Source organism: Drosophila mojavensis, unplaced genomic scaffold (genome assembly GCF_018153725.1).
Source record: "Drosophila mojavensis isolate 15081-1352.22 unplaced genomic scaffold, ASM1815372v1 contig_36, whole genome shotgun sequence".
In the NCBI taxonomy this organism is placed as follows: domain Eukaryota; kingdom Metazoa; phylum Arthropoda; class Insecta; order Diptera; family Drosophilidae; genus Drosophila; species Drosophila mojavensis.
This window is the reverse complement of record NW_025318858.1, coordinates 11,788,250-11,814,166: the sequence shown is the minus strand read 5'-3', so window position 1 is coordinate 11,814,166 and position 25,917 is coordinate 11,788,250. Positions and strand designations below refer to the sequence as shown.

Below are 25,917 nucleotides of genomic sequence, written 5' to 3'. Positions count from 1 at the left end.
CACATACACACACAAGCATAAACACGCATGGGCGGCAGTGAGCGCTTACTATGAGAACTTAATTGCTTAATAACTTTTTTTGTGGACGTACTATCTTCATGAAACTTTCAGATTATGATTATAACTTGAATATGCATGTAATTGCCAAAGCACAAGTCTCTAGTATTTGAAATACGCTTTTTACAAAAGTGATGGTGAGGGGGTGAATTTAAGGGTGGGGAGTAAATTTTAACAAAAACCGAAATTGTATAAATTGCATATAAGCATACATTAAAAATTTGGAGACTCTAGCAATAAAGGTGTAGAAGATATAATTTTATAACTGGTTTTCGATAAGGTTTTTTATCGATAAAAAAAAGATCGGGATGATTTATCGATTTTAAATGATAAACTTGATATGCGCGCTGTAATTACGGACATTTTAAAAAAAATTTGAAGTCTCTAGCTCTTATATCTTCTGAAATCGACGCGTTCATACATACGGACAGACGGACAGACGGACGGACGGACAGACGGACAGACGGACAGACAGACGGACAGGGCCAAATCAACTCAGCTCGTCGCCCTGATCAAGAATATATATACATTGTGGGGTCTGCCACGCCTCCTTCTGCCTGTTACATACATTTCAACAAAACCATTATACCCTGATTTCCCATTGAAAATGGGTTCAGGGTATAAAAAAATTGGTTGGTGGATTAATGTTTCCATATGTTGTGGTATTCAATCGACTCAAAAATCAAAGTGTTATGATTGATATTGATCGATATGAAGAAACGGAATAGTTATCGGAGTAATTTATAATGAATAAATTATCGTATGGTACAGAGAAAAATAAAACTAACTAAATAAAAATAAACAATTCAATTGCTCTAAAATGTTAATTAAATATAAAGAAATGTTTCTATGAAATTGAAATTATAGTCATTTGGAATTTAAATCAGTTCCAAGTAACTGTAAAAATTTAAATGAAAATTTAAAAAATAAACCCCCCCCTCAAATATATTTTATGACTAAATTGAAAGTGAAGTATGGAAGAGACCCGAATTATAAGCCACAAAATCCAATTTTTCAACTCATTGCGGGTGGTTGCTCGAGCATGGTGGACGTGATGCTGATGCAGCCATTGGATGTGATCACGACTCGATTGCAGTTGCAGAACGATACGATCATGGGGCCAGATCACTATGCTGGCATGTCTGATGCAATTAAAAAGATATATCGCAAGGAAGGTATGACAGCATTCTGGCGAGGCTTGGTGCCAGTTTTGGTGATTGACACACCGAAGCGATCAATTAAGTTTCTGGTCTTCGATCAATCCCAGCAGCTCTTTATGTTTGGTGCTCCATGGCCTAGCCCGCCGACTTATGCGTTTGCCGGTGGATTGGGTGGCATTGTGGAAGCACTAATTCAAAATCCCTTTGAAATAATTAAGATAACACAGCAGGCAAGCCGGCAGAAGCTTCCTTCGATACAAGTGGCAAAGAAAATAATTGAAAATCAAGGTTATGGCCTACATGGATTGTACCGGGGCATGCCAACGATGGTGGCACGAAATGTTGTCTTTAATGTCATTTATTTTGGGTCCTATTGGTCGGTTCGCGATGCAACGCCCACGTGCCAACGTTTTGAGTTTCTGCGTAATTTTACAATTGCTTGTGCAGCCAGTTTATTGAGCTGCGTGGCAAGTCTTCCACTAGATATTGTAAAGACGAGGATACAGGGTCCACAGCCGGTGCCGGGTAAAGTCAAGTATAGCGGTACACTCAACACAGTTTTACAGATATGCAGAGAAGAGGGTTGGAAGGCACTGTATAAGGGCCTGCTCCCGGTGACGATACGAATGGTGCCTGGCGGTGCTATTTTGCTTGTAGGTTATGAGTATATCATCAAGTTATTGGTGTCAAAGTACAACAAATAAAATCAGACCTTTTTTTTATTTTCCAAACTAAATTTAATGGAATGATAACGAATTTCAGCAAGGAAGTGAGAGAGTGATGAGGTCTGTCACGCCTCTTTCTACGCGTTACATACTCTTAATAAAACTATTATAGCCTAAATTACCATTTTATATGGGTTCAGGGTACAGAAACTCTAGTCTTAAATATATACGATGTATGATTTCATAATAAAATATAAAACATATCTCCTACAATATTAGATGTAAAGACTTTAAATTTTAAATATTAACTTAGATGAATTTTATACCATTCTGATTTTTTTTATATTTTTGATACCGACTCAAACTCTAGCCCCTTCCCTCAAATAGTAGAGGCGTGTACTTTGACAAATATTTAGAGGGTTCACGAGATCTAGAGCATGATGAACTATAATAATTGCATATGAAGTCAAATAATAATATTACAGCTAAACTAATTGCTGCCAGATTTCAATATTTGACTGTCCCATATATGCAAGAGCTAAGTGAGCAGTACCATTCAAATGATTAACTAATAGAGATGCAAAATAAACAAATTAAGCAAACAACGAACGCAATGCGCAGTTGATGCTGGGGACAATTAAACAAGTTGAGCAACAAATCGAATCGTCCTCATACGACAATGACGAAACAACAATATATCAAACAATAAATGTGTTTTGGCTTTTCTGGGCAACGAAAATGTCTCCAGGGTCAATTTCGCATGCATACGAATTGCCGCACACACACACACACAGACACAGAGAAAGAGAGAAGAAGAGGGGGCGGAGAGAGAGGCACTCATACAAGCTCGAAATATACATAGATTAGTGTAATTACGAGTACAGCCATGCGGCAGTGGAATTATGTCAATGTTGGCTCTAAGGCATTTCACTGCATTTCACTGAATTGCAGATAGAGGGAGATAGTTGCATACCCTGATTGAGCGAGTGCGAGAGAGATATAGAGATAGACAGTTTGGGTGAGTGTTTGGCATTAACAACATGATGCTGGTTACATTTTGGCATCTGGCAAATTCAGCTTTTGATTTCATTTCATTACCCACTGCAATTTCAACTATGAATAATTGAATATGTGCATTGCATACTTTAAGGCATCAAATTGCCATTGCATTGAAATGGTTGTAGTTGTTGTTATTGTAGTTGTTGTTGTTGTTGTTGTTGTTGTCATGCTTTTGGCTAATTCAGCTGGAATATGCCTATTACGCATTAAACCCAATTAAGCACGAACATTTCGACTGACACCCGCCTCCGTTTGCCTCGCTTCAAAGCAATTGACTAAAGTTTCCAAATATCATTGTTTGCCTTTGATTAATGTCAATTTTAAATCGTCAAACATTTAACATTTTGCCCGCGGGAAGCTGATAATACACATGTGCCTAAATATGTGTAAGATGGAACATCTAAATATATAGATAAGCTTACCTAATTATATCGCCATATATACGATATAATTATTTTATTTTTAAACTTGAAGAATGCGATGAGTGATATTTTACTTGTATTATTTTATATTATATATATAATTTATTAAATATATATAATATATAATTTATTATATTATTATGTTATATTATATTATAAGCAATAATAATTATATATAATAGAAGATAATAGTTGGTCAGAATTTTACATAATTCCAATAGCTCCTAAAATTGCCTAAGGCCAATTAAACGTTAACTATAAAAAATAAGAATAATGTACAATTATTTATTAACTTAAGCAACAATAATCCGAATCGCATGATTTCTCAAATTTCTATAATTTTAAGCTGTATTTACAAGCTTCAGCTATAATCCTTCCAATGTGGGCTTAAGTTGTTGAAAAAAAAGACACATAATTAAATCAGTGGCATTATTATTTGAATGCCCTAAATGAAGCCATTAAGCCGTTCAGTTTTATTAAAATTTATCCAGCTATCACTTTTATTGCTTTTGAGTCAATTAAGCCTCGCAAATGCCACACATAATTCCAATAAAAGTGCACAATTCGAACGGGACTTCAACACACTTCAAATTCAACAATGGGCGAACGCTCAATCAACATGGGTCGAATCGCTAATAGAAAACCGGAAAAAATTTGGGCATTTTGATAAATTCAGCACAAATGAATTGAGTTAACAGAAATGAAAAGCGGCCAATGGAAACCTAATTGTTGTCGCATTTCGCTTTATCTCTGTCAGTATATAAATTGGTTCCTTTAACTGCCTCGATGCTGTTGTCTAGTCAATAAAATATGAATTATTTGAAATATTTTGGCGTACGAATAAATCGAATGCCAACACTCAGCATCAAAGCATCGAGTAAAATAGTAAAGAAAATAATAAATATAAAAAATACTGCAAAAAATATATATATTTCATATTTTCTTTTATTTTGATTTATTTATTTTTTTAGTTTTTAGTCTGGCCACAAATTTTTTATCAGCACATAGCACAAAATTTCGTATACGTCATGTGATTGCGGTTGAATGCCTGTTTCTGTTATTCTTGTTCTTGTTATTGTTGTTGTTGCGGTTGTCTAAATAAATTTTTTATTGACCATGGTTAACGCTTCAGTGGGCAATAAACGTGCGCGAGGCAGTCAAACAGACCTCACGTTGGTTCGGGGGGTAGAATTTTCGGTTCACACCAAGAGTGAAAAGCACAAAAACCACAGAGAGAAATTTGCTGGCCGCCAACTGCTGTTGCCAGTGTTGGCCAACGCCTCGAAGCATGCCACAAGTTATTTGACTTACACACACCCACACACACACACAGAGGCACGCACTGCCCACTCAAGTGTGTGTGCGTGTCGGTATGAGTGCATGTGCGAAATAAAATGCTCGAATTACACTAGCTATACAACTGCTGGGCGTCAAAATGATTATGTTAGCAGAAGAGCCAAAGACTAATCCGAAGCTGAAATTGAAATTGAGATGGGATATGTGTATGTGGGTGAGAGAAATAGAGAAAGCAAGAGTGAGATAGGGAGAGACAGAGAGTGTGTGTGAATGTGCGTCTCAGCCTTTCTTGTTATTTATAATTTATTTATATTTTAAACTTATTTTTGCTGAATCGCTTTAAATGAAAATCAACAAATATTTTTGGAAATATCCAATTTCGACTTTGTAAAACAATTTATTGATGTATATATAATATTTATATATTTTAAAAACATTTTAGTTATATATGAAAAATTCAATAAATATATATATAAGAAATATATATAATAATAAATTGTAATTTGCTCTTAAACCGAAAATTAACTCAAAAAAAAAAAAATAATAATAATAATAATAATAATAATATATATATATTTATAATGAAAAAAAAAATAAATAAATAAATAAAATAATAATAATAATTTATATATATTTTCAAGCTAAGTTAAGTCCTTAAGTAATCCGTCCTACTGAAAAATTTTGCCAATTTCTTTTTATCTGGGGCTTTCGAATTTCTTAACATAACTGATTTATGTTGTATTGAAAATTCATAACACGTTTCAGGTTTCCGAGTCGCAATCTGAACGTCAGTCGAATTTTATTATTATTTTTTTTTTTTTTGCGATTTTGGCATTATTATTTGTATTCTTTTAATGGTCGTTGCCCCTGAAAGTTTAAAGCCGCAGCGTAAAGTGCGGCGAAAATGAAATGAAATTAATATGAAGTTTGACTTAACGCCTCATAAATCATTGTCCAATTTTCATGTCGCATGCCCTGCAGCAAGCAGCAGGAGCAGCAGCCGCAGCAGCAGGACGAACAGGGACAATCTTGTGCTGGCGCTGTCCTGGCTGCCTGTAACACAAACACACTTAAAATTATTGAAATATATGTATGGCAGCTCTATATGCGTAACATGCTGCTACATTGCAGCGAAATGCGTATATATGTATATATATATATATATATATATATATATATGAGCGATGTATGTATATATGTAAGTAAGTATGTACATAAAGACAAGCTTCATATTGGCCAAGAGCGAAGACAGGAACAGGACCGAAGACTGAAGACTTCCTCATTACACGCTTGTCACGTGCACATTTAACGATTCGCTGCACACACACACACACACACACATACACGCTCTCACAGACAGACATTTACAGTGACATAATTACACACACACACACACACACACACACAGAGAGAGATACCAACACCCGTGCATGACAGTCATTCATATTAATATTGTCGGTCAAGAAAAAAAAAACCTTACATAGACAGTGCTAAAAAAAATACTCAGCCAGACATGCATACAAATTTCAGTTTAAAGTAGAAAAGATTTTGGCTCATAACTATATATATGGCCTTGTATACTTTTACAGAAATTTAACTAAACGGAAATGATTTTCTTAAAACTTTTATAAACATTTATAGATTTTCGCAAGTTTTTCAACATAAATTCACAAAGTTCTTCTGCCGTTGCAGTTGTTTCAATTTGATTTGCAAATTATGCACAAGGGTCTACCTCTCTCACTCTCAGTGTCTCTCTTTTGGCATCTGTCACTTTCTCTGTCTGTACTTGATTCTGCTAGCTAAGGTGGAAAAATGAAATTTAAACCCTACAACAGTTTTATAGCATTTTATTTGAAAGTCAAACATATAACAAAAGTCATATATAAAAACATTTTTTTTTAATATCTAAGTTTTTTTTTTTTTACTTGAAACCTTTTATTACATGATATGTTTGTGAACTATAAGTGCTGAACTTAATTTTTTTTTAACTTATACAAAAACAAATAAAATATAATAATGACAAATTAAATGAAAATTAAAAAATAAAAGTATTAAAAAGTATATACATATAATAATATAATAAAATATATATATATTGGCAATATTCATATATAGTAAAAAGAGAGAAAACTATTTATAATCTTTATACATAAATAATATTTTGTATTTTTTTATATCTAATAAATTAAACTAACAAAAACCTATTGATGAACTGAAACTTATTTTGAAAGCAACAAAAGTCACCATACAGCTGCCTTTGCCCCATTTTCAGTCTTTTGAATGAAAACATTTAATTTCAATTTGATGTTTAAATTGCAAAACTTTCCGTCCAAGTTCATGTGCAGTAGACGGGCATTAAGCCGGCTCTGGAGCACTGACCATATATGCACCACATGACGTCCCATTACACAGCCTCACATACCATATAACGCACACCCACACCCACACCCACACACACACTCACGCACACCAACATCTTGATACAGATAATTAAACATGCTGCGCACGTGCAGCGGCTGCTTTCAACATTTTATGCTCTGATATTCAAGCAAGGGAAAAAACTAAATGAAATGCATTGGCCGCAGGGACGGAGCCGTGTTTATATGTCTGGTCTCCGCCTCATAGTCTGGGTCACAAACACAAATTGGACCACTAGTAGTGCGCAAAGTACGAAAACTAACTTTATGGCCAAATTCCTACAACCACATGGGGAACAAGAGCCAGCAGCTAGTTATGCGTCTGCTGGCGATTTTTATATATTAATTAAAACGAATTTCACGTGTTAATGAAATAAAATGTGGTGAGCGTGATCAACGAAAATGTGTCAAAACATGTAGACCCAACTATGAAAATATATATATCTCCATCTATATATATATACATTTATCTATGCCAGCAAAATTTACAATACACGAATTGTTTTAGCTGTAAAATTGTTAAGTAATTTCATATCATAAAACTCGTTTCTAAAATCGTTTTCGATACTCCAAAGAATGCTGTAAGCATGCTGCATAGATGTGTTGTTATAGCAACAGCAGTTGCTCGGAAACTGCGTCCGTAGCCATCAGCTCGTCGGCTTTGAGGTTGCAGAACTTAGCCAACAACATGTTGCGTATACGCCATGTTGCATCGAACCAGGGAAGTTGTTGTAAGACGTTAATGCTGTTAACTAACAGCTGTTAGAGCATATTGAATGTTTATTCATAACAGCTGAGCTATCTGTAGGCAATATAGCTAGATTTATATTTACAACATTCCAAATAGAGTTCTGAATAATAAATATTTATTAAAGTTTAATGAAATTTGGCTGCAACGTATTTCAAATCAGAAAAATAAATACTAAAGAAGTACAGTATCAATAAATTGCTGAGAAAATTTAATATACTTAAATAAAGATTTATTACATTTATTTACTACAGATTCAAAATTTGAAAAATATATAAATATTTAGAAATCATTTTTATTTTAGCTCCAACACTCAATGTATTAAATTTATCTTAAATAAATTTGAATTTCAATCTGACAAAAATAAAAAAAGATTTTTAAATTGTTCTTTTTTGCCAACAATTGTGAAACAGCAACGAAATAGTTGACTATTTGATGCACACTTGCACACAGCTAAATATTTACCTAGCCCATAAATCTATAAAATTTAATTTTACGCAAATAAATCAAAGTCAACACACACACACACACATACATACATACAAATTTGGCAACGTATAAAATAATAATGTTGTGTGGCATTTTGTGTGTAACATTTAAGCTTCAATGTTTACACTTGACAAATAGACAAAGATTTCGTCCATAATTTACGAGACAACTGCAAAGGCCAAAAGCTGTCGTTGAAAGTGAAAATTGTAGAGAAATTTTGAACAAAAGCTAAACCGCAGCCGGCTTAAAAATACAGCTTAAGAATCTCTTTGCTGCAAAGCGAATCAAAAATAAATATGTTTAGCTGAACCACAGCATTTTCCAATGTAATTTCCATCAAATTAAGCATCACAAATAAATATATTTACATTTATATATATATATCGTTGTGGCTTTGTTGGAGATTAACAAAAATGTTGTTTGCATATCTTTAAGTTTTGTCCAGGGCCATGAGCTACATTTGCTATAACTGCTGCTTGGCTAAGTGTTGCCATTAGAAGTTTTAGTTGTTGAGTTCTTGGCTTGTTTGCAAGTCATTAGAAAGACTTCATTAGCAGCGAAACAAGAAGCTGCATGGTCAGCTCAGCTCAGATAATAGCACAGTGTTTGCTAATGATCTCAGAAAAGGAAATTCACAAAACAGAAATTTAGAAATAAATATTTGCATATTATATATATGCGTGAAACTATAATTGAGATTATGTGAAATCAGAGAAATTGGAACAACTATTTTCTGTAGTTATATAGTCCAACGAAAATATTCAACTCACACATTCTTAATTGCAGTTTTCCAACTAGAAATACGCTGAACAAATCAAATTCGAGCTAATCAGCTTCGATGATAGCCCTAACTCACCTGAGACTTCAAATTTAATACATTTATTATGGTAAAATTTCATATTTCTCAACGCTCAATTATAGGAAGTCCCAGATTAGCGGTAAGGCATCTATATTTATTTTTTGTATTATTAATATTAATTTGATAATATAATTCAAACATTTTGAAAGGCTCTCACATATTTTCAGTAACTAGAAATTCTGATTTCAGCTTTCACATTTTATTTAAATAAATTTGCAGCTCATATTCAAATTTGTGCTTCCGACTTCCATTAGACTTTACATTAAACTAGTTATATGTTTTAGCTCATGATGAGCCTGTTTGATGTATTATAATGTTTACAATGCCCCATGTCAGTAATCACTGTTGGCAACATGACTATAATCATCATCAGCACGAGCATCATCATCATCATCATCATTCTGTTCATGAGCTTGATGATGAGACAGCCCTTGAGGGCGCACTGACGCAGTTGTATAACTTGCACAATTTATGCATGAGAGCAACGCAGAGTTAATCCTGCAAGACGCCACCAACGTGCGTTGCCAGGCCCTCAAATTTGGGGTTAAGCTCTCACTCTTGCTGTCTCACTCGCTCTCGATGCTGTTATTTCAGTGAAAGCACAACAACAGAACGGGCATTGTTATTAACACCGAAATGACTAACAAAAACAATAACAATAACAAAACCCACTGAATGCAAACAGCAGCTGTCTACGAACAAGCCCAAGGATTTCAATTAAATCCATAGGCAAATGTTCAAAGTTCAGTGCAAATGCAAAGGAATTAAATTAATGATGGTTATGTCATGATTATTGTCATGTTGTCTTACTCTCGAAATCAGCTCCCATCTTGGCCAAAAGGCAACGAATTCATCGCGATTTATTGTTTTTGTTCTCTATCGTTTTCTTTTTTTTCACCCCCACCCAGCCGGAGAATACGGAAAATCCGACAAATTTAATGGCGGCACAATGAAAAATCACTGCCGCATATGGCCAGCCAATAACTGACATTATTGACTGTTAATATCCGAGCAGCTCACAGCAATAATGGAGAATGACAGCTGACCAAAGCGCACGCGACATCTGTATACCCTTTAATGTGGGAGCCTCAGTGGGCATGTTGATTAAATCGATTAAATAATAAAATGCAAGAAGAAATACGTAAAATTGAAAAATAAAATTGAACAAAATCCATTAGTATGAAAAACATTTTATTTTAAATAATAATAATAATAATTTAATGTGAATTAATAACGAAAGCTTATATGAGGTTAGTGATATTATTTAAATTATTTAATATCAATAACTATTAATCACTTTTATATATTTATTTATATATAAATAAAAAAAATACAACAAAAATAAAAACAAAACAAAATTAAATGAAAATAAATAAATACATTACAAATCATTATACAAATTTTATTTATTTTTTTTTAAATTTTTTTTTATTATCATTTTTTTTTTTTTTTATTTGCAATATATTAATAAATGAAAAAAAAAAATTAAATACAAAATAATACAAATAAATTCTTTGTAAACTCTTTTCTTAATATATCGATAGCTTAAAAGCTACTATATATCTATATGAATATATTATGAAACAGATTTTATGCAAAAGTGCAAAAATAGTCCTTCTCAATATTTCAGCGTTCATGCTCTCACAAAAACTACGTGAGAATTCCTATAGTATCCGCTTTTGGGTACTGGTCTAAAAGCGTTGCAAATGCAACATTTCAATAACTGAAACGCCAATTAAAATTGTACAATGGGTTCACATTGCTCGGTCAGAAAGTTGGCGGCGGGTCTGAATGTCAGTTAAACGAGCAAATAGTCAAAAATAAACACATACAGACGAAAGGGACATCTGCATCGGTGTTGGAGGCAGACAAGCGCATGTATATATGTGTATATATACATGTATTTATATATATATATATATTTCTCTGAATATGTAAAGTCGGTGGCAGACAGTTACAGCGACATCCTTGCCATGCACATCCTGCCATATCCTGATGCATGGCTGATATGCGCTGGTAATTGGTATTGTTTGCCCGAACGCGTGGCCAACGAGCTACAGCCATAGCCGGACAGACTCTCCCACACACACACACACACACATACTTTTGCACCTTGACGTCAAATGAAAAACCAAAATAATAAAACAAAGTGAACAAAGATTCATGTGAAAGCCAATGTCATGAAAATAGGCCGCAACTGGGGCAACTATAACAAGAGATGGCTAACAGAAGGGAACAATTAATGAGGGAGAAGCAGAGCGAGAGAGAGAGAGAGTGAGCGTGACGGCGCATCAGACAAAAGCCACGTTGCAAATGACGACGAACTTCGCATTTTCTATGTGCATGATCTCATCATTTGCAGCTCTTTCCACTGCACATAAATAATCGGAATTATCAGAATTATTTACTCCTGCCCGTCAGAATGGAACAATCGGTATTGGATGCGGGTCCAACGGAGGCAATCACGAGGCTAGAGTCACTCTCTAAGAAGATGATGATGATGCTGGTGTTGTTGCTGTGAAGCCTCCGGGTATATTTCCCGTAAAACTTATTGGCCTCCACTGATGACGGAGCCATTGCACTAAATGCTTTTCTGATAATAAATGCGTATAACACACACACACACACACACTGTTAAAAGACTCGGTGGTTTGCTGTTACTTTTATGTTAGCTAACAGCTCTGCTCTGACGTTAAATCCCCAGATTATGCTCTGTTATCCCAGCTTGACGGTGCTTAAGACAAATTTCATTAGGGAGCACCATAAACGTGATCAATCATTTAATTTAGACGATTAAAATAACAAAAATTGTTATACACCTATTCCTGTTATGGCACTGTTAACTCGACACGACGCTGTTAACACGATTGCCAGTGGATCATAACTCGCTGTCCGAACTTGTTCAGCCAAAACACAAAATAAAACTTACTACAATTCTTTACCATTATTTTTGGATTCGATGTGAAGAAATTGTCCTTAATACAAATAATTTTAAAGCTCTATATAGCTCGACTTCATTCTAAAATAATATATATTTATAACCTATGAGAGAAGTTGGACTGCTTGTTGTCAAGGGCAATATTAATTCTAATAATTATTTCTTTTAGCTAGGAATATTGCTTACGAGCAACAAGCAGCCCGAATTTCCATTATAAGTCACCGCCAAAAGCAAGTTTATATACTATTTTTTTTGAGAACGCATCTTAAGCAAACTAAAGTTACGCTTGACTCTGGCTACAATATGTACCTGCAGCTTATCCAATATTGAGCGCAGCTCTAACTATCTTCATCTATCTGCTTCAATCTGGCAACGAAAACAAAATCCAACGGAAACTTGGCCACAGCACAACACGTTAACTGGGAAAACCAATTCAACTTTCACGTTCGCATTGTTTGCCCAAGCACGAAAAGTTATTAAGATCCATAGACGTGATTTTGCATGTTTTAAAAAAGTGGAGTAAGAAAAAGGCAACAACAAAGATGCTGATACGCTGTATGGCGTTAAATATGTTTATGCAGATAGATAGATAGATAGATAGATAGATAGTAAAAGCACAATTTCCATTAGTGTTCGTGAAAAGGCCAAATGCCGGAATAAGGAAAAGTTCAGACCGACTATCCCATTGGCATGCCTGACAAGAATTGAATTAAAAGTTTTCTCTCTAAAGGAGCAGCTGGCCAAAAAGACAACAACGTAAAAAAACAAATGGAAAAAAATTAAAAATGCGCCGCTTTTCAATTTTCATTGTGGCCAAAAAGTTTCAGCCACGAAACGCGCATTTAAATTGATTTGTAATTCGTGGTTAATTCAGATGGCGGCCCACACACACCGCACACACATACAGACAGAGCATTGGCCACTCTGCTAGCCTCTACTTCAGACTATTTTCATTCAGTATACGCCGCGTTGGTTTTTCCCTGTTCATGTTATTAACGTAATTTGACACTGAAAGCCCGACAGCTGCGACAAAATGTTCGTTTTTACTCATTTTTTTGTCTTTTGCAAGGTAAATGGGCGCTTAATTGATAATGAGCTACGGCAGCAGGTTGGCACTTTACCTGGCATTGCATATATTAAATATTGTTTTAATTGTTAATCTGTCACAAAATCATAAATATGAAATCCAAAAGAAACAATTGCTATGTGGTTTGTTAAAGTGCGAAAGCCATATAATCACCTCGTCATGGGAGATTAATACGCAAAGAATATTGAAAAAAAAAAAAAGCATCAGCAAGTGTCATTAGAAAGTATAATTGATCTGTCAAAGGGACTCGAGCTGAATTTTTTATGAATGTAAATGGCATAAATTATTAAATCTATATATGACACAAATAATATGGAATAATAAATTATCAAAATTATTTTATTTACCAATTTAGAGATATAAGCTATCCATAAGTCAGCAGTCTGAAATATATAATAAACAAAAAATATTTTAGATGATTTAATTCCAGGCAACAGCCTCCTTATATATAGATCTACTTATATATTACATCTATCTAGTCACCTTTGATCTCAACAATCTAAATATATAAATAAATACAAGTAAATGTAAATATAAGTTGGATACTCTTATAAGATCAATTTGATTGAATTTCAGAGAAACCTAAAAGCGATCGTTCTGCTGAAAATCACATTGAGTTGCAAAACGAGAAGAAGAAGAAGGGCAGCAAGTGCAGGGACACTCTGCACTCAAAATATTTTAGTGAGTATTGCATTAAGAACTGACTGCAGTTATCGGAAAACTACAGAAAATTCACAGTCTATGACGAATCCTACGTCACCCATATAATATAAAGATGGAACTAATAGTTTTCAAACATCGCCTTTATCACCGTTTTATATCCGTCGTTTGAATTGGGTTAATTCAGGTAGATTTGTACTCCATCTTGCTTCGTCGATCTGCTGACCTCGGTCTGCCCCTGGTGGATCAGCCTCAGTCCACTCTACTGTGCTGGTATTTTTGTGTTCGCTCAGTTGAAGCTTGATTTGGCTGAGCTCGTTTCTGTTCACTCATTGACTGTGCCTTGACTACAGATGAGCATGAGAAGCATAAATTTATTGTTAAATGGAATCCAAAAAGGGTTGGTCGGTATGGAAAATTACATGCGATTGCCTTACCACCCAGCTGATCTTTCTATAGGACTAACCCCTCTGAAAGTAATTATATTTCCGCATCCGTATTACTGCTTTCTGTATAACTCATCTACACTGATCTGAGCTTCATATAAAGTGTATATTATTTTCGACTTATGCAAAGCATTATTATTCAATTATTATTTGCCGTATCTGGGTAGCAGCTCAATCTTAATAAACGCAACATAGATAAATCTTTAAAAATGGTTGCATCTTTTGCCCAGAGAAATCGGCAACCGTTTTTGTCCGCTGTTGTTGTTCCCGTTGCTGTTGTTGCTGTTGTTGTCGTTGTTGTTGCTATTGCAGTGAGGCATTTAATTGATTGATTGCCGTTCGTCTATGTCTGCATCGATTCTGACTGCCCAGATGTCACGCCCACCGTAGCCCAACCCTAAGCCACGTTTCATAACCCATGGATTTTTCCCTCTGACTGTTGTTATCAAATCGACTTCATGGACCCACATAACAGCCGCTGTTGTTGTTGTTGATGTTGTTGCTGTTGCTGTTTCTGTTGTTACTGCCAATTAGTGTCGGCGCGTCATGAGTGTGTGTGTGTGTTCGTGTCTGTGTGTCTACAGGTGTGTAGGTGTAGGTGTGTCATCAATTAATTTTTGTATTGTTGTTTTCCTTTTTTTGGCACAAAATGTTGCATTTTCTGTGAGCTCGTGACGTGAGAAAGGGTAGCAGGATTTTAGGGTAACATAGGCCCCACTTTGGTCAGCGTTATGTGGCATATTGCCCGTGCTTCCATAGGTAACCATGTTGACTGATTGGTTTTTCGTTTCAATTGTTTGCTTGCTTTTAGCCAGCTATGTGCTCCACGACTAACTTTTGTTACGGAAAGCTGGCGCATTTATATAACTCTGTATGCAATAGTTGGGCATTCGGGATGTCATGCGAGTGTTATGTCTGCTTGTATGTGTATGGGCCGTTATTAAATCAATTTCATACTTGTCACAAATGTGATTTAGACATTTTGCACACGACTTTGCTTCAATGAACTAATTAAATTGAATTCAATCTTTTTTTCATATACATACGAGGAAGTTAAATTATGTTTTATACCCTGAACACAGTTAAAATTAAAATTCAGGGCATAAGAGCTTTGTTAAAATGCATGTTGCAAGCGGAAGGAGAGGAAGGCAGAGTCCATTAGTGGAAGCTTAAATATATAATATACACAGTACGATCGATGTTTATCGATAGCTTGCGAGCCACTAAAGACGAAAACATTCTTGATGGCTCCCCTTCTCTACCAAGAATAACAGTTGAACAGTTCATAGAAACTCTGCCTCGTTCAGAGCAGCAGACTTCGGTTTTTGTTCGTATTTTTTCTGTTGAGCGTCTTAAGTATTCGTGTGACGCTCTTTGAACGACCGTCGTTTAGGGGGAGATACGATTGAAGTTCATTTCGCTGACGATCTTCACATTCATATCAAAACACAAAAGGCTTTTTAAAAATAAAAATAAAAAAAAAAGTTGCGAGCCGATCGCATATTCGTTGAAGAAGCGATTTAATCGATTGCTCTCTGAGTTTTTTCTCAGAGTGTGAATAAAATAAATTTATTTACAGACGTCAAGAGAAAGTTAGCAGTTATTTGCTGGCTGTGATTTTAGAAGAATACGAATGCATCTATCGCAGAATAGTTTTTCAGCATTAAATATAGAAACTCGAACTTTTTATATTCATTGGTTTCGCTGTACGTTCTTATATATACAGTGAGTAACATTAATATTCGCTTATTATTTTTTATTTTTTTATTTTATAAAACATATAATATTAATTGAAATTAAAGCGGAAAAACCCGAATATTAATATTACTCTCTGTATATACATACATATATAGTTTATCTTATCTTGATTAGAAAATATATATGTAAATACGATCGACTAAAAACACTCTTTATATAGCCAATATAATCGGATTACTAAAAACTGATAAGTTTGAAACAAATATTTCGTAATGTTTCGTAATGAACAAAGAAAATATAGAATATCACCTCTAGTGCAGGGTATTTCCTGGTCAAGCACTTCCGACTAAAACACGCTTACTCTATGAATTACAGTAATAAGTAAACACCAAATTGTCTTACTATCAACTCACTATTTAAACTGAAACTTAGGTGTATATTTATTCAATATCTATCACAGTTTTCGGAAATTGGAACAGCTGAATAAATATAGAAAAAGTGCATAAACATAGGAAACTTTCCGATCTCAATCAGTTGCAGTTACAAGCTTCAGAGTGCAACATGTCTAAGGTACTTGTGATAGCTCTATTGGTATTAGTGCAAGCTATCTGTTTGCTAGCAGGTAAGTACGGATGGACTTGAAAGTTACGAAAAATATTTAAAGTCACTTAATTTATTCATTTAAAGATACATCAAATCTAAGGAAACTCATCAGAGATATCAGAATGAAACTATTTGATCTGATTGAGGATTTACGTAACAGTTAATTGGATTACTGGAATATTATTTGATATATGTATTTATATTTATATGTAGGCAATAATGAAACATTTTAGTTAAATATGAAAAAATGTATAAAATGTTGTAAGTCTTTCATTTATTGTGGATTTACTATTCGCTATTGTGATGCAGTTAGATTATTTATATGTCTAGTCTTATATATTATATAGTTGACCCGATTAGTTGAGAATATTGATAGCCAGCTGAGTCACAATAGTGAAATCGTAAATATTTTTTTCGATTTCACTTCACAATCTTATCGCATAATGTGATAAGCCAGAGCTGAACGGTTGGTTAGGCAATATTGACAAATAAATGTTGACAGTTTCTTAGAATATATTCTAGGCATAGATCTTGGCCAGCACCAGGGCCAAGACAGCGGCCACGATAGTGTAGTGGCTGCGACTCAGTGTGCCAGCTGGACTCTTGTTGCACTTGTTTCCGGAGCAGACATTACAATGCGCCCTCCTCCAGCTGGAATACTCCGGCTTGAGGGATAAGTTACAGACATTCACATCGGGATGAACGCAGCCATGGAGCTGATGCGTCACTGTGTTATCTAAATAAGTGCACAGCGATATTTTGTTGAGCAATTGGTCAAAGAGAACCATCACAGCTACTTACTGTTTCGATACGTGTACTTGAGGGCAAGGCAATCATATCTATTCATAGGTACCCAATGCACGTTCTGATGATAAACGCCCAAGTAATAGCTTGTCTCATTGGCTGCTGCATGGGTGCATGTCGTTGTTTTCGCTTTCTTGCAATCATTTGCGTTTAGGCATGTGTAACACGTCAAGGAGCTAGCTACGATTTTATATAACTTTTATTAGCTAGTGCTGTAAGCCGACTGCCAATTGCCAATCAATTGAACTCACCCAACTGCACACCGGTAATTGCAATTAGCACACTGACAAGAAAGCTTTTCGTCAACATTTTGATACTTTCCTTTTTGCGATGTGCTTTTACGATCTGTTCAGCAGTAAGTGAATTGTTTGCTTTAATGCCTTAACGCTTTATACTCCACCATTAACTCGCACTCAAAATTGGCTTATCTTCATATTGTGAGAGATTGTGCCAGAGCACTCAACTCATTTCTGGCAAATGCTCAAAGCAAAACAATTTCCAGTCGGGTTATGATAACTGCTTAATACTCGCTTAGGGTTCACAGGCAGATAAATAATGCATACATATTATTATACCCTGAACACATTGAAAATGGGAAATCAGAATATAATGGTTTTCTTGAAATGTATGTAACAGGCTGAAGGAGGCGTGACAGACCCCACAAAGTATATATATTCTTGATCAGTGCGACGAGCTGGCCCTGTTCGTCTGTCTGTCCGTCTGTCCGTATGTTTGAACGCGTCGATCTCAGAAGATATAAGAGCTAGCGACTGGAATTTTTTTTCTAGGTCCGTGTATACTACGCGCATATCGAGCTTTTCTTTAAAGATCGATAGCTAGTCTCGATATTTGGTTATGGGTTAAAAACTTTATCGAAAATCAGTAAAAAAATTTTTATCTGCTACATCTTGAAAGCTAGAGTCGCCAAATTTTAAATATGTATATGTTTATATGCATTTTATTCAAACTCGATTTTCGTTAACATTTACCCCCCAAAATTTATCCAACCCCTCACCCACACTTCTGTAAAAGGCGTATTTCAAATACTAGAGACCTGTGCTTTGGCAAATGCATGCATATCCCTGCATATGCATATCATAATCAGAAAGTTTCATTAAAAGTCATTAAGCAATTAAATTTCCATAGCAAGCCCACATTGCTGCCAATGCGTGTTTATGCGTGCCTGTGTATGTGAGTGTGTGCATGTGCAAATAATTATTGAACTATCAGTTGCGCGATTGGTTCAGGGGTCTCGTAGTCGAGCAGTATCGACTAGAGGTTTCTTACTTGTTATTATTATAATATTATATTAGCTATATAATTTATTTTCTAATTGTAGAACTTTGGGATATACATATTTTTTTGGATTTGCCAACAATAGCTCCTACATAGAGCTAGAAGTTTTAAATATAGATTCATGTTTATTTGGTAGACTTTAAATATTTGTCAAAATACACCCCCGTCCCCAAATCCATCTCCAATTATACAGTCTCGATTAGAGCTTGCTTACTTGTCATCGAAACTAAGTGAATTTATTAATCACTTACACTGTTCAACACGAACTCTTGTAGTAAGAGTGGTAGAGACTGCTCGACTGGTGGAAAGAACTAAAATCCATACAAATTATTTGTTGAATAACCATTCTTGTAGATGGACTTTCTTAGTCAAATGTGATAAGAACATTTAAAAGAGTGGATTTTCTAAAACTCGCTTCTTTAGTATTTGAAGTAAGCTTTTTGAAAGATTAGACAATCCTTGTTTTCAACACATAGAGCACTAAACCTGAAATCTGCAGTTTAACTAACGTTAACAAAGTTAAATGATCGATATATGTATATCGATAATATAGAAATGGTTTGAGTTATCGCAAAACTAGATTAGCTCGTAATGCGTATGGAATACATAATTACACACTTTTACACCTTAACTTTTGTGGTTTTTGAAATCTCTACGGTCTTATCCTTTCAGTTCAGTGCTAAAATAAAGTTCACTTTTGCAGTACAGTGTTTGTTCTTTATCAATAATCAAGCAGCGAACAAAATGTCAATTTTTTTCGCACTGCAAATTAGTACGATTGTGAGTCCAGTTGCGAAATGACTGCGATCCAAAGAAGTGAAATTAAAATTAATCCCAATGACGTAAGCGATTATAAGAAATACTATGTATTTGATGGAATTTAATAAAAACTGATACACCACACAGAAACTTGGAGAGGGATCTTTTGGAGCGGTATACAAAGGCAAATACCAAGGCGAAGATGTTGCCATCAAAATAATCAACTATAATATCGAGCACGAGCATATACAACGCGAACCCTTCTACATGGCTATGGTCAGTGGCCATGCCAACTTCGTTAAATTACACGCAGTAGTGATGGAGAAAACCGAAACTCTTTTGGTTATGGAGTACATAGACGGTGGAAGTTTATTTCGCTTTCTACACAATACAAAAGAAGAATTAACGTACTCGCAAGCCATTAATTTGTTGTGTCAAGCAGCTGAGGTATGTTGTCTATATATGTATATGTATACATATATATAGACATGATTCATATTCCATTTGTAGGCATTGGCTTATCTCCATGCAATATCAGAGCGACCTGTTATTCATCGTGATGTAAAGAGCCTGAATATGTTGGTGGACGCCGAGCGAAAAAGCTTAAAAATTTGCGATTTTGGTTTTGTAAGGCAGTCGGGAACTGAAATGACTGAGAAACGAGGTACTCCCGTTTATATGGCGCCTGAGGTAGATAGACATACATATCTATGTTAACTTAACACTCATTTGATTTCATTCAGGTTTTCAAGGGCAAAATGTACACTTCTAAATGTGATGTGTATAGCATGGGCATTACGATTTGGGAAGTTCTGGCACGTAAGATTCCTTACTACAATTTAAAAAAAGAGCTTCAAATTAAATATATTATAGAAATTGATAAAGGTAATTCAATGTTATTTATATACACCAAATATTTTTATATACATATGTATGCATATATTCTGAGCATTTGTATGGTTTATGCAGGTCTACGGCCCTCTCTGGATGATCTTAAATTTGATTGTCCGGATCAATTGAAAACTTTCATTCAAAGATGCTGGGATAAAGACCCTAACGTTCGTCCCACCATGCAGCAAGTTGTGCATGAATTGCGAAAGCATAAGAATGTTTAAAATCATGAATCATTCGATAATTATTATAATAGCCGAATTATCTAATCTGAATTTATTCCTTGATTATTATCATTGTTTAAATATTTTGGTTTTTGTTATAAAATTAATTTCTATTAAAAAGTTTACTCTACTTTAAAGACCCAGATGCTTGTTTATATTATGTATATATTCCTGGAAACCCTCTTCTTATAAAGTGGAAATACTACTTTTTATTTGAAGGGTTAACGACTTGGTTTGGTAGACAAGATAATATCGTTTGTTCGAGGTTATTTTCTGAATATCTTTATCAATCATTTAATAATAATTGTTGCCTATTAGCCATAGGTCTTACATAATATGAGAGTGCAGACTGTGCCCACAATCATATAGAGGGCTCCACCAATTTTGCCAGATGAATTTCTGTTGCAATTGTTGCCAGAGCAAACGATACACCTCGTCCTGTTCCAGTCGCTGACCTCGGGCTTCAGCTGCAGCGCACAGACGTCGAGATCGGGGTGAACACAGGCAAAGAGATGATAGTCCACAGAAGTGTCTAGCACTCGATATATTTATAATGGGGTAATACTTGCAACGAGTAAGCTTACTCACTTTTCGTATAGACATACTTCAGAGCGAGGCAGTTGAAGCGACTGCTGTTTAGCTCAAGCACATTCTGATGATATGTGGCCAAATACTGGCTCGTCACATTTGCAGCATAATTGGTGCACTGGACTACCTTTGTATACCTGCAGCTGGCTGGACTAACGCAGTTGCGACAGACTAAGCAGTTTACTGCAATCGGGAAGTTCTTGGGTTTTTGATATTGAAATGAAATCTCTTCCAGTGCAACTCACCCAACTGCACAGAAATCGAACAGATTAGGAAACTCATCCAAAATATATTCTTCATTCTGAATGTCTAACAACTTTCCTTGTCGAAGCTGCGTTTACAACTGATTTGCGTTAGCCCAGAAATAAGTGCTTTTATATAAGCAGCTCTCGACACAAACAGCTGCCATGCCTAACAGTAGAGTTTTAAGTCAATCTTAAAAGAGGTGACTCACTCGCAGTCAATTGCAACAATTAGTCAGACATTTTCGAGCTTTTAAATCAGACTTTGTAAATCCTCTTACTATACGTATGTTAACTATACAAAGACTCATCCATATTAAAAGCTATGAAAAGGACAACTATTTCACAAGTAGTTTATTGTGCTTCAGGGAAAATATGTGAACCTCATGCCAAATTTGTAGATCAGTTGTTATTAAGTCTGAGCAAAGAAGAATATAAAAAAAAAATAATCTAGAAAATTTAAGATTCCAGAAAATTTTAGAAACAGTGGCAGCTGTGGCTAACTCCACACAGAGATCCTTATCGGGATCGCCATCCTGTTGAGCCAGTCTAGCCATAACAGACTTAGTAGATACCGTCCGTTAGCGTAAACCCCAAAAGCTAGAGATTTTGAATATTTCAATTTCATCACTAGTATAGCATAAGCAGTACAAATTTATGGTTTGCTGTAACGAGTTATTCTATTTCATTATTATCGATAACCTAGTTTTAATTTAATTTTTGTTAGGTAATTTTAATACCGTGAGAACTAGAAATGTTAAATACTGTGTAGATCTTTAAAATATAATATTTAGGGTTCTGAATACATTCATCTGATTGGCGGATCAGCTGTCATAGCAGGGGTATATCGGAAGATATTATTATTATTGGATTTCCTTCTGTTTGGATAGCCCTGTATATATACGATATCAAAATACTACTGCCAATCGTTCGATACATTGCCTACAGATCAAATGAGTATTTTAGGAAGAAATTCAATGGTCTATGAAAAATTAAGTCTTAAATCGAGAATTTCACATTTAAATCGATAGTAATTTGGCCACCCGCGGACTCACGGCTAATGTGAGTATTGTGTGGATATTCAAGTCTGAGATGCCCACCGTATTGCAGCAATTCCAATTGCAATTGTTACATGCACGAACTGGCCGTAGGGTCACAGGCATCGATATTTTCATGAAGGCAGCCCAAAAATTCATGTGTTGTGATCTCGCCTACAAACTGAAGCATTAATGAGTACCCTATTAGAAGTTGTTCACCAATTGGACGACTTACTTTCTGGTGTATAGTAGGGCATGTTCAAGCACTTGTAACGACCGTTGCCATCTATTCGAGGCACATCGATATGAAAACTACTTAGCCAATTGGTGGTCGCATCAGCCATGGCAGCCGTGCAGCGCTGAGAGCTGGGCTGACGACACGAGCAGGGTGTATCGCAGATATAGCAATATAATCCACTAGCTAAATAGGTATGCAAAATCTTTGCTCAATCAAATTCAACAAATCTTTACCCTGTTCTAGACTCACAATGGCTGCAATGACTAGAGTAATCAACCACATCTTCCATATGATTTACTCAGACAACTGTGCTATTTATCTGACCAAGAGACATATTATATGTGATTTAAAATGCATTTAATGCGTTTAATTGTAAATATAGCGAAATTAATTATGGGCATAAATATCAGGTTATAATACGATAATTATGATTTAGAGTTAATACAAAATTACATATTACAGCTACGAATATGATGTCCAATATATCAAACCAATATATCGAAAATGTCATCTATCTTTATCAAGTTAAAAAACTCTAGTCAACACTGCTCGACTACGAAATCCCCTAAACTCTTTGAGGAACTGATATTTCAATCAATTTTCGCATCTAGGGTTTTGCGTACAAGCACACCAATAGACAGATAGACGATGCTAAATTAAAACAAAATATGTATATATATACTTTTGATTTCCAATTTTCAATGGGTTCGGTGTATATAAAATGGGAGATTGTTTGGGATTAAGGGCACCCATAATAGCTTAATTTTTATTTAAAAAAACAAATCAGATTCCTTATATGAATATTTTGGCTAGGATCAGAAGCCAAGCTGATGATATAATGGTAAAGCTGCTCTTGCTTAGAGTTCCCGCCGGATTGCGATGATTGCAATTGTCGTAACCACAGAAGTAACAGGACTTATCCCAGTCATAGCTGTTATTCTCGTTCCTAAATAAATAACAAACTGATATAGAACTAAAGTAACAACCCAGAATCTCTTGGGTTATGACGTTGTCTGCGGAAAGAAATGCGGATATTAAATATAATCAAGCACTACAGAAATAGTTCTTCATATTGGCTAATTACTTTGGGGGTAGTAATATGTTAGATTCAGGCACTCGAAGGAATTGCTCACGGTTTTTGGAACATTGCTGTGAAGCCTTCTCAGCCAATCGCTGGTCGTGTTGGCAGTTTGTACGTTGCAGTACTGTGAGGTGGGGGAGCGACAGGAGCTCGGCGAATCGCAGGTGTAGCAATACAGACCGTTAACTGCAGATGTGATATGGATTAGAATTGCTGAAGCACACACAGTTCATTTCCAGCTTTTCTCACCCGTCTGTAGACCTAAAAAAGCCGCAAGCACTAGAGCACAAATTAACTTCTTCCACATTTCACTTCCAACTGCTAACTAATCATCAACTCGACTGTTTTAACACTAAATACCTAGATATTTACATTGCTTTATTCGACCGATAAGATAAAAAAGCAAATCAGTTTTTTTTTATGGGCTGGGCTTGGTTGTGTCAAGCAAAGGGGATGTGCACCTTATCAATATTACCTATACGATAGAGCACTGCTTCGTGGTAATTAACACGCTATTTATCGTAAATAGTTTGTATAATAGTTGTTGTATTTCTGTTTATCTATAATAGAGGTCAGCAATAATTCATTTGTATGCTTTTCAATATCGTTGAAAAGTTGTACAGGTTTGTATAAGTAACCCTATGAACGAAGTTGCGCATGGCAACAATATTATAACATCTTTGTACAACCATATTGCCTCATCTACAATCCACAATTAGACTGTGTAAAGTTATGATCAATATACATGATGAACTAGTATGGGGATTTGAGAAATAAGCTTTTGCTCTTCCTATGCGCTATGGTAGACCGTATCAATGGAATACCTACTTCAAAGATATTTCCTTCTATGTGAGAATTTGAGATAAAAGTAATGAATATACAGATTATGTATATTTCCTTATATTTACTTATATTATATTTACAAGATTTCGGTACAGCTTTTAGAATGCTAATTTGGCGATGATCAGCGCCATAGTGCGACTATAATGGTATAGAAGCTCTTGCTGAAAATACCGGCTGGATTACGATTGCATTTGTCTTTGTTGCAGCTCTGGCAACCTTTCTTCCAGGTATCGCTCTTAGATGCGTTTAATGGTAAAATATAAATAGGAAGGTCGGTATGATAACAGCCCAGATATTCATGGATCTCAGAGTTGTCTGCGAATGCCAAATAGAAGAGATAAATGAAAAACTCACACATATCTGACATTAACTGAGAACTGTTTTCAAAATAATATGTGAGGTACATGCTAGGGTTGTGAAAATATATCGAAATATCAATAGGATGCTTACACTGTGCGGAAAAGAAGAGCGTGAGACGTACAGCAGCTTGCCGCAATCTTCTAAGGAAAGCAATCCAATAATTTTTTGGATTTCTCATAAGGCGTCTATGTCTGGAGTATCGAAGATCGCACTACGATGCCTATCCACCCCTGGTAGCTCAGTGCCCAGAGCGACGTGCTTCGGCAATAAAATGTGTTGTCAACGACTCACGGGGTCATATGACGGATTCTCATATCACAGAACGCGTTTTTTTGTTTTTTAATCTTTGAGTACCGAATACTAGAGATAGGCGGTCTTTATCCTTTGAATACAAAATACTTATTCTTATTATTCTTGTGTTTTGGGACGGATTATAAATTTATTGTGGAAAAAAAGTTTTAAAAAAAAATCGGAATATTTTGATATATCGATTTTTTGAAAATTGCATATCAAATATTATATTGATATTTTTTGAAAACTTAAAATATCATCGATACGACTACTTTCTACGACGGATACAAATTTGTGAATGGTGTTCAACCAGCCGCTGGTCTCATTGGCTGTTTTATCGGAGCAGACCTGGGTGCTGGGATTGAGACAGTTACCAGGTGAAGTACAGCTATAGGAAGTCAGACCGCTCACTGAAAGAGCGTATATTGTGAATGCGAATTATTCGATGGAATTTGTTCTAAGTTACTACGAATCTGTACACTTGCGGTCGCTAGCATTGGGCTAAAAATTAACTTATTCTATAACTTGTTTAGTAAAACGTCCAACTAGTAATAGGTCTGAATCACGAGTGAATCATTTCAACTGATATGTGTTTACTATACTGCACCCGCAGGTAATAAAGATTAGATTAAGTTATTGTACAGATTGTACACACTCTA

General features: G+C 35.2%; 6 protein-coding genes and 2 long non-coding RNA genes across 15 annotated transcripts in view; 3 read left to right on the top strand and 5 right to left on the bottom strand.

Moving 5' to 3' along the window:
• Positions 1-13,582, bottom strand: part of LOC116803902 — a 52,287-nt gene extending 38,705 nt beyond the window's left edge. For both annotated transcript variants that reach the window (XR_006357152.1, XR_006357151.1), the window contains exon 1: positions 13,545-13,582. This is a non-coding gene — a long non-coding RNA (uncharacterized LOC116803902). The remainder of the gene's footprint in view (positions 1-13,544) is intronic.
• LOC6576592 (mitochondrial 2-oxodicarboxylate carrier) lies at positions 914-1,953 on the top strand. Of its 3 annotated transcripts, none has more exons than XM_032729055.2 (2): positions 914-1,232; positions 1,328-1,953. In XM_032729055.2, exons 1-2 carry the CDS (start codon positions 1,188-1,190, stop codon positions 1,919-1,921), a joined length of 639 nt encoding a protein of 212 aa, XP_032584946.1. In that variant the 5' UTR covers positions 914-1,187; the 3' UTR covers positions 1,922-1,953. The 3 variants fall into 3 exon arrangements, with proteins under 3 accessions (XP_032584946.1, XP_032584945.1, XP_002002581.2); XM_032729054.2 differs by having other exon boundaries at positions 1,325-1,953; XM_002002545.4 differs by having other exon boundaries at positions 914-1,953.
• Positions 13,583-13,633: 51 nt separating the features above from the next.
• Positions 13,634-16,788, top strand: LOC26527322. Of its 3 annotated transcripts, XR_004363915.2 has the most exons (4): positions 15,848-16,009; positions 16,222-16,382; positions 16,462-16,623; positions 16,689-16,788. It is a non-coding gene; the product is annotated as an uncharacterized LOC26527322 (long non-coding RNA). The 3 variants fall into 3 exon arrangements; XR_006357150.1 differs by lacking the exons at positions 15,848-16,009; positions 16,222-16,382 and adding an exon at positions 13,634-13,878 and having other exon boundaries at positions 16,434-16,623; XR_001449418.3 differs by lacking the exons at positions 15,848-16,009; positions 16,222-16,382 and adding an exon at positions 13,649-13,878.
• Positions 16,789-16,856: 68 nt separating this feature from the next.
• LOC6576591 lies at positions 16,857-17,771 on the bottom strand. 2 transcript variants are annotated; one of them, XM_002002544.3, is made up of 3 exons: positions 17,660-17,771; positions 17,406-17,588; positions 16,857-17,340 (listed from the first exon to the last, which is right to left on the bottom strand). In XM_002002544.3, exons 1-3 carry the CDS (start codon positions 17,715-17,717, stop codon positions 17,123-17,125), a joined length of 459 nt encoding a protein of 152 aa, XP_002002580.1. In that variant the 5' UTR covers positions 17,718-17,771; the 3' UTR covers positions 16,857-17,122. The 2 variants fall into 2 exon arrangements, with proteins under 2 accessions (XP_002002580.1, XP_032584947.1); XM_032729056.2 differs by having other exon boundaries at positions 17,406-17,604; positions 17,660-17,732.
• Positions 17,772-19,448: 1,677 nt separating this feature from the next.
• On the top strand, positions 19,449-20,721 carry LOC26528611 (mitogen-activated protein kinase kinase kinase 7). The gene is made up of 5 exons (XM_015165263.3): positions 19,449-19,546; positions 19,611-19,910; positions 19,974-20,153; positions 20,207-20,348; positions 20,433-20,721. The coding sequence occupies exons 1-5, from the start codon at positions 19,502-19,504 to the stop codon at positions 20,576-20,578; spliced, it is 813 nt and encodes a 270-aa protein (XP_015020749.1). The 5' UTR covers positions 19,449-19,501; the 3' UTR covers positions 20,579-20,721.
• On the bottom strand, positions 20,599-21,522 carry LOC6576590. Its single transcript, XM_002002543.4, has 3 exons — positions 21,412-21,522; positions 21,167-21,349; positions 20,599-21,110 (listed from the first exon to the last, which is right to left on the bottom strand). Exons 1-3 carry the CDS (start codon positions 21,464-21,466, stop codon positions 20,893-20,895), a joined length of 456 nt encoding a protein of 151 aa, XP_002002579.2. The 5' UTR covers positions 21,467-21,522; the 3' UTR covers positions 20,599-20,892.
• A 1,890-nt stretch (positions 21,523-23,412) lies between these two features.
• On the bottom strand, positions 23,413-24,123 carry LOC6576589. Its single transcript, XM_002002542.4, has 3 exons — positions 24,014-24,123; positions 23,768-23,950; positions 23,413-23,696 (listed from the first exon to the last, which is right to left on the bottom strand). The coding sequence occupies exons 1-3, from the start codon at positions 24,069-24,071 to the stop codon at positions 23,476-23,478; spliced, it is 462 nt and encodes a 153-aa protein (XP_002002578.1). The 5' UTR covers positions 24,072-24,123; the 3' UTR covers positions 23,413-23,475.
• A 1,339-nt stretch (positions 24,124-25,462) lies between these two features.
• On the bottom strand, positions 25,463-25,841 carry LOC26527192. Of its 2 annotated transcripts, none has more exons than XM_015165260.3 (2): positions 25,725-25,841; positions 25,463-25,668 (listed from the first exon to the last, which is right to left on the bottom strand). In XM_015165260.3, exons 1-2 carry the CDS (start codon positions 25,753-25,755, stop codon positions 25,484-25,486), a joined length of 216 nt encoding a protein of 71 aa, XP_015020746.1. In that variant the 5' UTR covers positions 25,756-25,841; the 3' UTR covers positions 25,463-25,483. The 2 variants fall into 2 exon arrangements, with proteins under 2 accessions (XP_015020746.1, XP_032585136.1); XM_032729245.2 differs by having other exon boundaries at positions 25,728-25,840.
• Positions 25,842-25,917: the final 76 nt, after the last annotated feature.

Coding starts and splice junctions, on each gene's coding strand:
- LOC6576592 (XM_002002545.4), top strand. CDS start 1,010: ATGACTAAATTGAAAGTGAAGTATGGAAGAGACCCGAATTATAAGCCA.
- LOC6576591 (XM_002002544.3), bottom strand. CDS start 17,717: ATGTTGACGAAAAGCTTTCTTGTCAGTGTGCTAATTGCAATTACCGGT. Junction 17,589..17,659: donor AATTACCGGTGTGCAGTTGG/GTGAGTTCAATT, acceptor ATAAAATCGTAG/CTAGCTCCTTGACGTGTTAC. Junction 17,341..17,405: donor CAAGTACACGTATCGAAACA/GTAAGTAGCTGT, acceptor GCACTTATTTAG/ATAACACAGTGACGCATCAG.
- LOC26528611 (XM_015165263.3), top strand. CDS start 19,502: ATGACTGCGATCCAAAGAAGTGAAATTAAAATTAATCCCAATGAC. Junction 19,911..19,973: donor TGTTGTGTCAAGCAGCTGAG/GTATGTTGTCTA, acceptor TTCCATTTGTAG/GCATTGGCTTATCTCCATGC. Junction 20,154..20,206: donor CCGTTTATATGGCGCCTGAG/GTAGATAGACAT, acceptor GATTTCATTCAG/GTTTTCAAGGGCAAAATGTA.
- LOC6576590 (XM_002002543.4), bottom strand. CDS start 21,466: ATGAAGAATATATTTTGGATGAGTTTCCTAATCTGTTCGATTTCTGTG. Junction 21,350..21,411: donor TTCGATTTCTGTGCAGTTGG/GTGAGTTGCACT, acceptor TCCCGATTGCAG/TAAACTGCTTAGTCTGTCGC. Junction 21,111..21,166: donor GAAGTATGTCTATACGAAAA/GTGAGTAAGCTT, acceptor ATCGAGTGCTAG/ACACTTCTGTGGACTATCAT.
- LOC6576589 (XM_002002542.4), bottom strand. CDS start 24,071: ATGTGGAAGAAGTTAATTTGTGCTCTAGTGCTTGCGGCTTTTTTAGGT. Junction 23,951..24,013: donor TTTTTTAGGTCTACAGACGG/GTGAGAAAAGCT, acceptor TCACATCTGCAG/TTAACGGTCTGTATTGCTAC. Junction 23,697..23,767: donor AACATATTACTACCCCCAAA/GTAATTAGCCAA, acceptor TTCTTTCCGCAG/ACAACGTCATAACCCAAGAG.
- LOC26527192 (XM_015165260.3), bottom strand. CDS start 25,755: ATGCTAGCGACCGCAAGTGTACAGATTCGTA. Junction 25,669..25,724: donor CGCAAGTGTACAGATTCGTA/GTAACTTAGAAC, acceptor ACGCTCTTTCAG/TGAGCGGTCTGACTTCCTAT.